Source organism: Sesamum indicum, linkage group LG2 (assembly GCF_000512975.1).
Source record: "Sesamum indicum cultivar Zhongzhi No. 13 linkage group LG2, S_indicum_v1.0, whole genome shotgun sequence".
Taxonomy (NCBI): Eukaryota; Viridiplantae; Streptophyta; class Magnoliopsida; order Lamiales; family Pedaliaceae; genus Sesamum; species Sesamum indicum.
The window spans coordinates 10,252,461-10,267,948 of record NC_026146.1 but is presented as its reverse complement, the minus strand read 5'-3'; the positions used below and the strand labels follow the sequence as shown (position 1 = coordinate 10,267,948).

The following is a 15,488-nucleotide window of genomic DNA, read 5'->3' as shown; positions in this document are numbered from 1 at the left end:
AAAATTACGGCCAACAATAATTGATGATGAAAACATGCTCCTTGTCCCACCATATGTTGCACGGTATGTTTATTGATCAATAATTATAATAGTAAAATAAATATGTAACTATTTAGTTAATTTTTTTTTTGGTGCTTTTATTTTTATAGGTGGTCATCTCATATATCCCGAATCCATATGACTCAAAATGCCCTCCACATTGTTGGGAATACCGTTAGATCGAATGAAAGAATGAGGTATGTGGTGCTGATGTTCTTTATACATAGTCTATTACTTAACATATAGATCCAAGTGTATTGATTAAATGGTATAATATTGTAGTTTATTTGGACCAACATATGATGGCGGAAGGCTTGATATACAATCACTGACGTTTTATACCTTACGAACACCATAGCATATAAGATGTTTGTTAATACACTATGCAATTGTGGAATGCATCCACCTGAAAGGGTTCTTCGACGATTTGGCATGATTGAAGACATTCTCCCAAATCCATTGATAAGTGAACGGCGTTTATGTTTACCAATAGATGGGGACATCATGAACAAGAATGGACATGATTCCATCGGAACTACATTGCATAGTGGAACGACATGCAATCAGTGATGGTGGTAAGACCCCAGATAAAAAATGATCGGAATACCGTCCCCGATTATATGAAATGGTATTACCAAATTACTCAGTCCAAATATCACATGAACTTGGATTGGCAAACACACCCGAATATCATCCAATAAATTCAAATGACTAGGAATATGTGGTAAGCACGGCAAACACACCCGAATATCGTCTGGTAAACGCAAGTGATTGGGAATATGTGGCAATTTTTGGTGTTTTTGCATGATTGGACCCAACTAATTTGGTGATAACATTTCATATAATTTGGGATAGTACCACAATAAGTTTTTGATCTAGGGTCTTACCACCATCGATGATTTCACATCATTCCACTATTCAATATAATTTCGAAATATCTATGTCCAATCTTTTTTTCAGCAATGATAAATTTCATTAAGTAAAGGAAAGGTACAGAGTGTACAAAATCAGATGACAATTTAAATAGGCCATGGTATCCGCCATACTCTATATAAGGCGATAGTACTAATGCTATGAGGTAGTTCAGCACTAAGTATACGGAGTCTAAGCTCATCAAGAATAATCCGAGCAAGGGACGCTGCATCGCGATCCAGTTGTTGATACCTCCGTCAATTCCGTTCTTGCCAAATGTGATACACAAGGGATGCCAAAAGATTACGATAGGCAGCATTGATAACATGTTTTTCCCTCCATCTTCGTGCAGCAATCAATACATCAATGGTTCGTCCTCTAGTGGTCCGAGAGAAGCAGACCTCACGTCGCAACAGTTGAACATACTGTCTAGCATAAGGGCAACAAAAGAACAGGTGTTGGTGAGTATCAATAGTGCCATTGGAACATAATACACACTGACCATGGAGATGCTGAGGCCACGGCCCATCCATGGTGGAGAGCCTCTCATGCAATGCTAACTATAGTATAAAAGTGTTTCGGGGGCCTTGAAAGGGCTCATAAGCAGTGAAGACCCGCCTACCTTCGGGCCCATCTGTTGAAAAATATTGTAGACGCTTTTATTGGCATAAGAACCGCCATTAAGGGAAATAGAATCTCGACCGCCTCTAATTGAAGGTAAAAGCCTCGTGACATCGAACATGGAAGCATTCCTCATCCTAGGCCAGCACCACTCCCCATCCTGGATGACCACCCGAAGTAAATCATCCCCGCGCGTGCGAGTAAGTGAGGAGCCGAGAGGGACATGTTGAATAAACGGCCCCAGGGGATGCCATGGATCGTGCCATAGCGATATCCTCTCACCATCTCCAACCATATACTATATATGCGACTGCAACGTACTATGTAATTGAAGGAGCTTCCTCCAACCCCGAAGCTCCCAATCTAGCATCAACCATCCACATAGATTTACTACGCAGTCACACCGAGTTAATCGCAAAACTAAAGAGTCAGGGTTCGAATTGACCACCTTCCATATATGCCGAGTCATAAAGGCCAAATTAAGTCCAGTAAGATCCTTAAGTCCTTAGCCACCCTCCTCAATCGGTCGACACACTTGTGTCCAAGCAACCTTAAGGTAACTAGTGGTTGATGTTCCTTTCCATAGAAAGTTGTGGAGCCGCTTCTCAATTTTCTTGATAATCCCTTTTGGCAAAATAAATGTCATCGCCCAGTAGATCTGAAGAGCCATAAGTATCGATTTTATCAGTTGAATCCTTGCTGCAAAGGACAACTGAAGGGCGTCCCAACCTCATAGCCGCTTGTCTATTTTCAGCAACAATGGTTTACAATCAGTGATTGTAAGCTTAGACGAAGTGACTGCCAGACATAAATAAGTGACGAAAAGTGTTCCCTCCTGAAACCAAGGATGATAATGAGGATATCTCACATTGGATATGCAGAACGTGAGAAGATAATATGACTCTTGGCAGCATTAGTATGAAGCTCGGACAATGAAGCAAACATCTCCAATCCCTCTTTGAACAACCGGATTGATCCCTCATCCGCTCGGCAAAATAGGAGCAAATCATCAGCAAAAGAGAGTTGGAATAACCAATCTCACCGCATCCCCAATAGTAAAGGAATCCACCATCTTGCTCTATTCTTTGCTGATAGATTAGTTCTAGCACCTCCATAATCAAAACAAAGATATAAGGAGACATGAGATCACCTTGTCTCAGCCCTCTAGCCCTTGTAAAGAAACTATGAATACCCCCATTGAGAGCAATCGAGAAAGAAGGGGTGGTGACAAACTCCCGAATCCAGCCAATGAATTTTTTTGGGAAATTAAAAAAGTTGTAGTGTCGCAAATAGGAAATCCCACTCCACCATATCATAAGCCTTCTCAGATCCACTTTCAACGCACGCTGGGGTGGAGTGCACTGTTGGTTATACCCTGATAACAGTTCCTGAGCAAGTAATACATTGTCCCCAATGGAGAGGCCCCATGCAAATGCATTTTGCCTAGGGGCTAATCAATTTATTAAGCACCACTCTAATGCGTTTCACTAGAATCTTAGTAATCGCTTTATGCAGCACATTACAATAGGATATAAGACGAAAATCACCAACAGTCAAGGGATTATGTACCCTGGGAATTAAGAAAATGATTGTCGTGTTAACTTGTCTTAGTAGTTGCCCATGTTGAAAGAATTCCAAGACGGCATTCGTTATTTCCTGTCCCACAATAGGCCATGCAGATTTATAGAAACTTGCAGAATATCCATCCGGCCTGGTGCTTTGTCCTCCTCAATGTCAAAGATGGCTTCCTTCACTTCATCTCGAGTAACGTGTGCTGTGAGTACATCACCCTCCTTAATCATCAGCACATGCCTCGCCCACGGCCGCAGGTGTGCAATGTTCACCATCCTATCCCGATGTTCACCACCTAACAAATGCTGAAAAAATAACGAATAAATTCAGCAATAACATCATCTTGAATAGTGAACATATTCCCATCTGAGTCCGTAATTTGAAAGATACGCTTTAATGCTCGGCTGACAGCCACTTTTTTTAAGAAAATACGCGAGCATTGATCTCTCCCTTTCATCTATGCATCTTGACCCGTTGTTGTAGCATGATTTGTTCTAGTTTTACGGCACGCATATAGACAAGTTTGCAGCAATTCTCAAGCTACAAGAGAAGCTCGTCCTGTCGGTTTCTCGTCAAGAGCTCCTGGGCATTAGCAAGGAATTCCCTTGCTAACTTAACATTTAATGAAAAATCTCCTTTGCCCTGTCGAAGAGCCCTAAAAACAGGTTTAAGGGCATGGAGCTTCCTCGTAACCGCAAACATAGATGTGCCTACAATAGTGTGCCTCCAAACCGAGTGAACTGCATCAAGAAAATCAGGCGAGGAAGCTAAATAGTTATCAAATCGGAATACACTTATGCAGTTTAACCGCGTGCCGCCATGGATTAGGAAAGGACAATGATTCGAGGTACTTGGAGCAAGGCTCAAATAACAAGCATTTGGCTAACATTGCATGACTGTATCATTGGTCAACACTCTATCAAGCCGCTTCCATAAACTCCGTCCATTCGGGCTACAATTGTGTCAAGCGAATGGCTCACCTTGCGCAAGAAGCGTAATAAGTCCTGCCTCCATGATGCATGCATCGATTTCCTCCATGGCTTGCCTAATATCACCGGAAGCTCCACAAATCTCACTCATATCAAGCACAGCATTGAAATCTCCCATCACAAACCATGGTTCAAATGAGCAAGTGTACATACGTCTCCCCACAAAGTCCTCCTGTTAATCACATCATTCATTCCAAAGACAAAAGTAATCAAGTGTTGTTGATGAATTAATCTATTAGTAACTCAGCAATGTATTAATTGATCACTAACATTAAGAATTTCCACCCCAATCTCAGAATCATTCCAAGTTAACTAAATACGACTACCAACAATAGTATAATCAACAAACCACTCCACCAAGGACAAATACTTTGTTGGACCCTAGTAATATTGGAGGCTGCCACACAAGTTTCAAGGATACCAAGAAAAATAACTCATGTTTAGTTTTTTTTTTTTTTTGGCTAACATTAATAACTCTACAAAAGTATATGCAAGTATTTGATGATTTAAAATGTAAAATATTTTCTAAACTTTTACAAATTATATTATTAAACTAATTAGTATTTTATATTTAAAATAATAAATTAAAATATTGTACCATATATTTAATATTTTTTTATAATTAATATAATAATATTTAATATTATTTATTTATAACAAAATAATTTTGTTAAAGAAATATACAATCCAACAATTTTAATCTCACCAACAACTTTATTTAAAAATATATACATTCTCTCTTTCTATTTCTTTCTCACAACTCTAAATTTTAAAACCTCAATTTCTTTCTCCCTCCTCTCATTCCTCTAAATTCTAAAATCCCAATTTATTTCTTACTCTTCTCATTGTTTTCTTCTCTTCTTCTCTCTCAGCCCACTAACACTCGAACCCTTGACCTCTGTGGAAGATGCAACATAACCACCAAATCTAACGGCTAAAAGCCTAGCCCCGAACCAACGATTGCCCCAATCCATCTACCACCGGCAACGAGGAAGGCGAATGCTGTTGTGTCGGCCAAGCAAGAAGCTCGAACAGGTTTGTCATTATATCTCATAGTCTTGGTCTCACCGTCGGCTTGTGTGTGTGTGGGCGGCGCTTATGAGCAGAAAATGGTGCTTTAATTTTTTTGTTGTTCTAGTCTTTTTATACTTGTTAATATTTTTGTTTACAATCAGCACTAATTCATATTATTGAACTCTCCAAAAATATCCGATTGCATTTCGAGCTATTCTGGAAAAACCCTTTTGGGGTGTTCGCAAGAATAAAAATAATATTACAATCAGCACTTTTTCGTTTGGGTTTTGAACATATATTTAAAGTTTATCATTGTTAAATCTTTGTTATTGGAGATATATGTAATTCTTGAATGCTAGAATATTATTCTTATACACCAAGTTTTTTATTTTCTGTGTTGGTTTGGTGCTTCAAGAGATGAAAATGGATATGAACTGATTTGGTATGTGAAGGGGAGACTGGTGGGGTGTAAGGTGGGGCTTGAACTAAACAATTTGCTCAGCTCGAGCTCGAGCTCATTATATATGATTCAAGCTCTCGAGCTCAAGCCATGAGCTCCAGCTCAAACCAATAAAAAATGGTCGAGTTCAGCTCGTTTACACCCCTAGATAATTCTCACAAAAACAACTAAAATAAGTAAAATCCCGACAAGTAATATCGGACTTTTCAATCGATCTAATAATAATTTATTCCAAATAACTTATATCACAAAATAAACGCCACTTTATTGGATTTGGTCCCAGGTAGGTTTTTATTCTGGGGACCTAGTGGGTCAGAATTGGGACAAGACCGTCTTGAATATTATTTATAAATATATTTAACTTATTTAAGTTTTAAACTTTTACATAACACATACATTTTCAAATAAATTGTATTTTTCACATAATAATATTTAGTTAGGTATTTATAAATAATAATTTTAATTTTTTACAGATATTCTAACTGTAGGTATAATTTCTAAAGTCTTTTATTGGAAAAAAAAGTATAATTTTATATTTTTGAGGGGTGCATATGTAATTAATTTTAAAAATTATTAAGCGAGAATATGACCCTTCCAGGAGTAACCGAGTGAAATTTCAATCGCAGCATTTGTGCAAACACTTGAACTGCACGATACTTTCTCTGCTGCACAATGCCCCGGCCTCAACTAAATTCAAACTATAGAATTTTCATGAGGAACGATTTTGTTCATGACTATTGTACACGATTATCATACGTCCAATGCCGATGGATGACCTCCAGCAAAAGGGTTCAAGACCGCAGCAAGAGCAAGCGCGTGCACGACCTTGAAATCGCTGCGGAGAAACATAAGGTAATCTCCAAAATCCAGTATTTGTTCGAAGTTCTCAAAGGGGAGCCGGAGAACATCATCCCTTTAAGAAATCTTGACCAACACCGTAAGCAAATCAATCTCCCCAAGCCCCATAAAATCTCAGATTTCCTCCGGAAGTCGCCTAAGCTTTTTGAGCTATATAAGGACCTTAGGGGCGTGGTTTGGTGTGGGTTGACAGAACAAGCTGAGAAATTGGTGAAAGAGGAGGAGGAAATTATTGAAAAATATGGTGAGAAAGCTGCTGAAAATGTCACTAGGATGTTGATGATGGCTGTAGATAAGCGGTTACCACTTGATAAGATTGCACATTTTAGGCGGGACTTAGGCTTGCCAATGAATTTTAGGAAGCAATGGGTTCACAATTATCCAGAAAACTTTCGGGTGGTTCAGCCATTTAAGCCTTATGATGAGGGGGAGTACTTGGAGCTTGTTTCTTGGAAGTCTAGTTGGGCAATCACAGAATTGGAAAAGACAGTATTGAGTTTAAAGCAAGAGCAGATTGTTAGTGAGCATGTCCCTGGACTGCTTAAATTGGCTTTTCCATTGAAGTTCCCCTCTAGTTATAAGAAGGTTTATAGATATGGTGGAAAAATCGAGCATTTTCAGAAGAGGGAGTATTTATCTCCTTATGCTGATGCTAGGGGTTTAAAAGCTGGGTCCCTTGAGTTTGATAAGAGGGCTGTTGCAGTGATGCATGAGTTGCTTAGCTTCACAATCGAGAAAAGATTGGTGACTGATTATTTAACACATTTTAGAAGAGAGTTTGTCATGCCACAGAAGCTAATGAGGCTTTTGTTAAAGCACTTCGGAATATTCTATGTTTCTGAGAGGGGAAAGAGGTTTAGTGTGTTTCTGAATGAGGCTTATGATGGTTCAGAGTTAATTGTGAAGCATCCTTTGGTTGTCTGGAAGGAAAAGGTCAGGAATCTTATTGGTTATAGGGGGAAGAAGAAGAAGATTGAGAGTTTTGATGATCTCTCGGACATGGAGGATAAGACTTTGCTTGGAAGTGATTCTGAAGATGACCATGTTCAACTGGAACTTGGGCAAGATGAGACAATGCATTCTTTAGAGAGTACTTCAACTACAGATGGTTCTGAAATGGAAATTGAGGAGGTTTGCAGGGCATACAATAACTGAACATGACTGATCAAGCCACCTCCGACAACTGCAAATAAAAGGCCCAAAAGAAAAATAATTATTATTTTCCAGTGAGGATGGGGGTTGATGTTATTTTGAGGCCTTTTTTCGAGGTCCTGATGAGGAGTAAGAATAGGGTATTGTTAGGGAAGTTGAAGAGTTGTGTGTTTGATGAATTGGTGAAGCTGGGGAAGGAAATCTTGCTGAAGAAGAGGATGGGAGTGGATTATGATGAAAAGGATGGTGATGTATTGTTGGGGGTGGTTGCTTTGAGGATGGGGTTGTAAGTTAGGTTTTATGAGGTTGGTTCATCAGTGGAATGTGTCCAGGGCAACAGGAAACTGTCTATAGGGTTGCATGAGGGGTTTCTGAAGTTGGAGAATGAGTTGGAATCTCCTGGCATTGAAATTGCCATACCTGAACACAGTGATGTTGTTGGTGGTGCTGATGATGATGATGAGGTGCCTCAGTTAATCCCCGTCGAGTATAATACTGGTAACTGTACTGCAGAATTGGGGTCACAAGAAGGGGCCAATGATGTACATGAAAATGAGGATAGGTCTGATGATAGAAGCTTGAAGAAGCAAAAAGAAGTGGAGAAAGGGGTTGATAGAGATGATAAGAAGGCTAAAAAGAAGAAGAAGAATAAACTGAAGAGAAAGGATGAGAAAGGGGCTTCAGATCTCAACACCAAGTCTTTTACTGCTCGTGGTAATAGTCTGATTGATGACCCGGAAAGTGATGGAAGTGCAGCGGCTTTAAATGGATCGGTGATATCCAATCTTCAGAAACAATTTGTGAAAGTTGCTACTGAAGCTGGTTCATACAGTGGCGAAGATCTAGATTCCTCTGATACTCCCTTAATATCAGTGAAAGCTAATAGAATGCTTACTAATAAGAGGAAGAAAGCGAAAACTGCAGATATGGTGGAGTCTGGCAACATGGACACAGATGGTGCTGAGATGTTAAAGTTGCTGCCACTTCAAAGAATAAGGAGAAGAGTGCAAAGAAGGTTAGATTTTCTATGAAGAATACCTTGGTGTAGAAGCCACAGAACCCTTTGCCTCGTGAAAGTTTGAGATTGCCGCCATCTCTTACTCCGAGGGGTAGTGCACTGCAAAAGTGGGGGCCTCCAGGTCCTATTATAGAAACACAATCTGTCAAGAAAAAGATGAAGCCGAAAAAGAAAGCAAAGAAGAGATTGAGCGGTGCCACATCTATGATGCTATTGCGGAAAAGAATACAAACTCAATCTGTGCTACTTCAGGTTGGAGGATTATTCTTCTGCATTAAGTTGCTTTCTTTTGTTTACCGTTAATTTAGTCGTCTTACTCTGTGGAAATTTACATTTCTTTAGTTTGTTTAGAGTGATACCATTTCTTTTTTTTAATTTTCTTAAGTTTCAGTGGTGCTTATTTTTTTTCCCTTCTGCTCCAAACTGATAATGTATTAAGATAGTTGATGCTCTAACATAAATTGATGTGACTGGGACAGGAGCATTTGTCACAGAGCAGATTGGTTATTCTTTTTGTCAATGTAATAAGTCATTTCTGTACGATGTATCTACTTTGCCATATGTCAGTCAATCAAATTTTAAATTTACATTTCATGCTGTTGTTAAGATCTTAGAACTAGATTGATTTTCATTCCCTTGGTTCAACACATAGTTGCCTTAAGCAGTCACATATATGCTCAACGATTGGAAACACATATTTGGTTCTTAATCCTCATTACAGGCTTTCATATGTGTATGCAGGCTTTGTCTCTAATTCTATTCCCTTGATTCATTTTGTTCTCTTACTTTATTTTTGAAGTCATATTTTTTTTGGGGGTGGGGACTAAACCAATCACAAGTATCTCATATTATAATTTATACTACCTCTTGTGTGCTTTGTTGAGTTTCAGATATATTGACGCATTGTGACATGGTGCTGCTAATACCTGTTTCCTTTCTGATCCATGTACTTTATGAATGGCTTCTCAAAGTGAATGCTGGCTGTCTAAACGTCAATTTTGAATATTGCTTATTCCATCTTGATGTCATATGGCAAAGACGTTTCCTCTGTCTTTACCCATATTTAGGTTACTCCTTATTTTGTCCTTTAGAATCTTGAGAATTTTTGCCTGCTTTTTTGATGTTTATAGACAGAAGAAAGAATTAAGGTACTGAGACTTATATGAAAAAGGAAGAATGACATGGGAGAGAAGATTAAGTGCAATTAGAAAAGCTAGCATCTCAGCATACCTTTGGAATTGCATCAAACTATCATAAAGAAACTGAGAAGCTCTTTGAAATCCCAATAAATACACCGATAATTTCTGACTCCCTAAACATAACACGTGATGCATCTTTGCACACTGGCCCCGAAGTTCTATTTCAAGGACTATAAGTTATCAGGAAAAATAAGGTGATCTTACTGAAACTTGACTTATAGTGCCTGACACTATTTTGATACATAAAACGTAAAAGAGTCCTTGATCATGAACTACAGAAATATGTAATACATCAAAGCCCTAGAATATTCCTAAACTAAGAAAACAAATTCATTGCTATGCCATGATTATTTTCAAATTGAACTTGTAGTACTCCTATTGTTATTCCTTTGTATGTGTTTATCTTTGATACTTAATATCCCTCATTCGTACTAAAATGGTTAATTTTTGTTTTGCTTATCCCAGCAACAGAGTTTGTAATATGTATTGAAAGAATTTGAATTAATTATACCTTTAAATACTGATGTGTAGGACCATATTGGATATTTTGATTTCTTAATCCTCCTATGATGTCCCCTCTGCTCCCTTGAACTAAAATTAGGAGACGTAGAATGACTAGGAAATAATAGTTCTCGTCCTACAGCTACTTGTAGTTTCTTCAATCTGCATTTTCATTCTTATCAGGAAATCATATCCGTATGTATGATGTATTTGTTGTGTAGACCAATTCATTGCTCGACTTTGGAAGCCTTTCTGATGCTAAGATACATTGTCAAGGTGATAACTGTGAGACATTTTTAGGTTTCAAACTAATAAAACACTGAATTTCCAGACAAACTGGAAAGAAGCTGTTGTGTTTTGTGGGATCACCGCTACAAAGGTCTTTGTTGAGCTTGTCTATATCTGAATCTTTATTGAGATTGTTAATGGTTCTTCGAAATTGAGTTGTATGTGCTGAGACAGCAATGGTATGGTTGCTGAATGCATGACGGATAGTTTGGTTTTTTTGCCCTTCTAAGGTTTATTATTGCTATAACTAAGAACCAACATCATCATTCAATAGCCCCAGTCATTCCAGATGCAGATGACTTAGAAATTTAGGACATCTCATTCTTTTCCAGGAAAGAAATATAAGTTTACAAACATATAAATACAAGCAAACCATAGTTGTTGTTCCTAAATATTCAATAACTTTAAGTTGCATCTAGTACAGAAAAATATTCTAGGACTATTATATTTGTTGCTTCTTGTGGTAGAGTATGTCTCTGCTTTCTCGTAATATAGATAGAGAAACTGAAATGTTCAACCACCCCTTGGTTGGCTTCTTCCATCTGAGTTTCTAACATTCTCTGAGATTCTCTTTGAATATCTTAATTTTCTGAAATATTTTATACTATAGAGAATGGAGTACTGGTGAAGTCAAAACCAAAAGGGTAGCCTTAATCCACTCACCAGAAACCTTTTGCCTCTTTTTATATGTAGTTGTTAAGCTGATCATACTAAACCACACATAATCAATGTAACATAAAATAACAGACAGCCTAAACCTTAAACCTTTGTTGTAGTCGCCACGCGGTCTCGCTTGAGCTATTATTAATTGTTGTTGGCTTGCTTTATCATCAACTCCTGAGTTATGTTGTGTGTGCTCATGTATTCTATTACTTTTAAGTTTATTGCTGTCTATTTAGACATTATTTCTAGTCTAAGCTAATAATTGTAGTGTTTTAACATCAGAATCTTGCAATTCTTAGTAGCAGCTCTGAGGGGCTGCAGATCTCTTAAAAATTTAATTTGTAGACCCCACATAATGAATGGTCGTGATAGTTCGAAATTTTGAGTTCCTAAAAACTAGCTCGTTAGACTTATAGCAAGCAAGGTAAATGCTAATAAATCATAAGTGGTCCAAATATCTGTTTATGTAATAATCTATCATGACATTTCATCTAAACACTGTTGGAACATTTCTGGATCTCATGTAATGAAACTTTTATGATTTTTCCAAAATTATGTAAGAAAACCCCAATTAGGCTACTATGAAGGGGGTCCAATGTCTATTATGTTCTAGTCTATGATGAGGTTCCATTGCAAGAAAATGATTATAATAATAATTAGCTCAAATGGGATTATTACGGTAACCAACCAATCTACCAAACTTATTCTCATTCCTTGTTAATGAAAACATAAAAAACAGAGATGCTTAAGAATCCTAAGATGGCTTAGATAACCTAACTGCCCCTTTTTCCCTGTAATGGCTCAACCAACTCTTATTGCTTCTGTGTTTGAGTGGCATTTGTTGCATCAAGAACTCCTCAATCCCATTATTAATAATCCCCCAATTCTTATCTGTTCATCAACTGCCACTCACATGCCCCCCTCCAAATTATTGAAAATATCATTGGCTCTGAATCATATATTTTTGGTTCTTACAAAATTTTGCAGGTTTTCAGACAGAGAGAGAGTTTTGTTTTGTAATTGACATTTGGACCACTCAATTTTTGTTCAAGTTCACTTTCCATTCCACTGGTAGTTGAAAGAGCATTATCAACTTTATAAAGGAGCCAGCTGTTTTCCCTGGATGCCTCTCCCAAAAACTAAAATTTTCATTTTCTCAATAGTAATATATATTTATATTATGCCTACAATTATTACATAAACATAGGTCTTGAGTGTTGATTAAACATAGGTCCTGAACTTGTCATTTGTTCTTGCAAATCTTGCAATCATGTCAACTTCTTGTCTCTAAGTATAAATATTGATTAGGGGTCATTTACTTTGAAGATTGGATGGAGAAAATATTGGAGGAAAGTAACAGTTAACAGCTCAAGATATTGTGTGACTTGTTTTGTAGGTTTTGCTTAATTGATTGCTAACTGATAGAATGAGCTATCATCCTCCCATATAAGCACTAACATTGAGTTGGGCAAATTCTCAATCACTTCAAAGCATACCCTAATTGAGTTACTTCAGCCCTAGCAAGTCGGTTCAATGTGTAAGAACGAATCATTTCTTATCTAATTATGTTGTTTGCTCTATTCTCTCTATTGATGTCATGACTGCGCCGTTCAATAATATATAAATGCTCTTCTTGTTAACAAGCCATTATACCGGGAGTATGAATTAGAGGGTGTTTGGCTGGACATATAAACTTTTTGAAATATTTTATAAGGTGCTGAAAAGTATTCAATAAAATTTTAGATAATAAATTTATAAGATCGATGTTTACGAGACACCAGAGGCAGTTCCCAACTTATATTGTAAGATTGTGATGGATTTCTTCAACTCGTCATATTAATTACAAAGTTCATTACTAATATTATAGGATTTAAACGTTTTTTTTTTATTTGTGTTGTTGATCAGAACTAACAAACCCCATTCAAATTTTATAAAAGGGACTATTTTTTGTACACCCCCTAACTTATGGTTTATTTACACAAATTTTTATTTTTTTGCAAAATAATACATACACCTATCAGAAATGTCAATATCACTTATACAAATCACCCACTTTTTTAACAAAATTATATATACACCATTAAAAACGTCAATAATACTACACACACTAGTCCTATTTTTTTACTATCAGGAATGATTTATGTAATTATACAAAAAATATAAATAATTTATGTAAATAAATCATTGATAAGATGATGTAAACGGAATTATCGCTTTACATAATCACAAAAGGTAAAAAAAAAAAAAAAGTAAAATGAAATAAAGTAATTATTTCAAAATTTTGAAGGTTGGGAAATGTTTCATGAAAAAGGTGTGAAAGTTTGAGGAATGGGGCCATTGGCAATGAATTAGGGTGGGAAAACAGTAAGAATAGTACAAGAAAAGCACCCGTGCTATGTATTAATTGAATACATGTATGTCACGTTTAATGTGTCGTTCTATGACAGGTAACATTAAACTTTTGGGAAACATTATAACTTATGGATTTTTTTTCTATATATCAATCATTAAAGAGGACAAAGTATTCGTTTCCCATAATGAAATTCAATGTAATTTGGTGTGTGTCTTTTCTTTGGTGTTTGTTATGATTTATTTTAAATGTTAATCAGTTTTAGGATAAAAATAAGTTGAATTAATGTTTGTGAGTCATAAGTAACGTTGATATATCAGCAATTATGATTAAAAAAAAATAATAAAAGGTTAGATATGTTTGCAGGGTCGGGATCTGCGTGCAATTTGCTTGAGTTGGATCGTATCCAGACCTATCCGATCCCTCCACCCGAAACCATGATTATTGATCATCTTGTACTTGAAAGTTTAAAACCACGCTACGTGGATCCGTATGAGTACGGGCATATAGCCTTATAAGTACCCCATAGCTAATTTGGGTCATGGTGCATCATTATCACTTTCAGCATTGATCTCTTCACTTTGTCTTTGATCTCACTTGAATTCACTTAAGCATTAAAGGGTCTTCGTTGATAATCATCCAGTTAGCCCAACAACCTATACTTCTTTCTTAGATTTCCAAATATTTTCGATCCGAATTACCCTGGGGACGACCTTGTATTAACCCCAACCCAGATCAACAGCTTATACTTTTAAATAACTTAAATGAAGCTTGTTCGTTTTTTGGTATTGTAAATACTTTAAATCATGAGATCATGTTATTGGATCATAAATTTTACAAAAATCATTTTACCACATCTTTTTGTACCAAAAAGAAAAAAAAAATTATTACTCCCACTGATTTTTATTACTTCAACCGTCGTAAATATATATTTATATTATTATAATTTTAAACGATGGTCATTTAGTTTTTTTAATATATTTTAAAATTGTATTTTGGAACTAATATTCTACCAGGTTGGAAAATTTTGAAATTTATAGACAAAATTTTCAGTATATTTCAAAAAGAATTTCTCAATTCTATACTCAGAAATACAACCTTCTTGTAATAATTAATTATCATAGTTAAAAGTAAAATTTCATAATTAATACTAATTAATTACAACTGATGTAATGACTATTATCTGTTGTTTCTTAAACTAATTTAAATATCGATTAATCTTAGTCAAAAACTTAAGTTTATGCATTAATTTTAATTTAACATTGTAGTTAATATTATTTTATTATAATTTTTTTAAATTGTAGTAATGTATAATATAAAAAAGGAATAATTATACTCTCCCTTTCCTGATGTTTGGTGTAATTACATTTAGATCGTCTGTAGTTTGAGAAATAATATCTAGCACCCACCCTCGATTGACAAAAAAAAATTGAAATTCTTTTTATATTTTCCACTTATTTACTGATTTATTGCATGTTAAATAATTTTTTTAATAATCATTACCCTCATACATTATCACACGTTAATGCATGTGAGAAGGTTTATGTTCACCGTTATAAGAATAATTTAATCTGAAGAAAAAAAATTATTTGACCTGCAATAAGTCAATAGAGGATAAATATCTATTTTCATTCAATTTTTTCGTTAATATCAGCAAATTTAGTTAATTTTGGAGGAATTTATTTATTATATAAAAGCAAACATCAGGGATACTAAATAGTATTTTTTAAATCATATGAAATTTACGTATAATTACATCAAATTTTAGTATACGAGACTATAATTATCCCTCTAAAAAAAAATAATCATTTTTTTATAGTGCCCGTAAAAATCCCCAAAGGCTCCTCCAAAA

At 35.9% G+C, this 15,488-nt stretch overlaps 2 protein-coding genes across 3 annotated transcripts; both read left to right on the top strand.

Annotated features, from left to right (window-relative positions):
- Positions 4,916–8,943, top strand: LOC105155704 (protein ROOT PRIMORDIUM DEFECTIVE 1). 2 transcript variants are annotated; one of them, XM_011071624.2, is made up of 2 exons: positions 4,916–5,168; positions 6,234–8,943. In XM_011071624.2, the coding sequence occupies exon 2, from the start codon at positions 6,280–6,282 to the stop codon at positions 7,618–7,620; it is 1,341 nt and encodes a 446-aa protein (XP_011069926.1). In that variant the 5' UTR covers positions 4,916–5,168; positions 6,234–6,279; the 3' UTR covers positions 7,621–8,943. The 2 variants fall into 2 exon arrangements, with proteins under 2 accessions (XP_011069926.1, XP_020547821.1); XM_020692162.1 differs by having other exon boundaries at positions 6,206–8,943.
- Positions 7,698–10,741, top strand: LOC105155897. Its single transcript, XM_011071880.1, has 4 exons — positions 7,698–7,868; positions 7,950–8,621; positions 8,666–8,887; positions 10,667–10,741. Exons 1-4 carry the CDS (start codon positions 7,698–7,700, stop codon positions 10,739–10,741), a joined length of 1,140 nt encoding a protein of 379 aa, XP_011070182.1.

What these genes read in the sequence shown, in the direction of transcription:
- LOC105155704 (XM_011071624.2), top strand. Translation starts at nt 6,280, where the DNA reads ATGCCCCGGCCTCAACTAAATTCAAACTATAGAATTTTCATGAGGAAC.
- LOC105155897 (XM_011071880.1), top strand. Translation starts at nt 7,698, where the DNA reads ATGGGGGTTGATGTTATTTTGAGGCCTTTTTTCGAGGTCCTGATGAGG. An exon ending in TTCAAAGAATAAGGAGAAGA is followed by an intron (nt 8,622 to 8,665) that starts GTGCAAAGAAGG and finishes ACCTTGGTGTAG; the next exon opens with AAGCCACAGAACCCTTTGCC. An exon ending in CTCAATCTGTGCTACTTCAG is followed by an intron (nt 8,888 to 10,666) that starts GTTGGAGGATTA and finishes CTGAATTTCCAG; the next exon opens with ACAAACTGGAAAGAAGCTGT.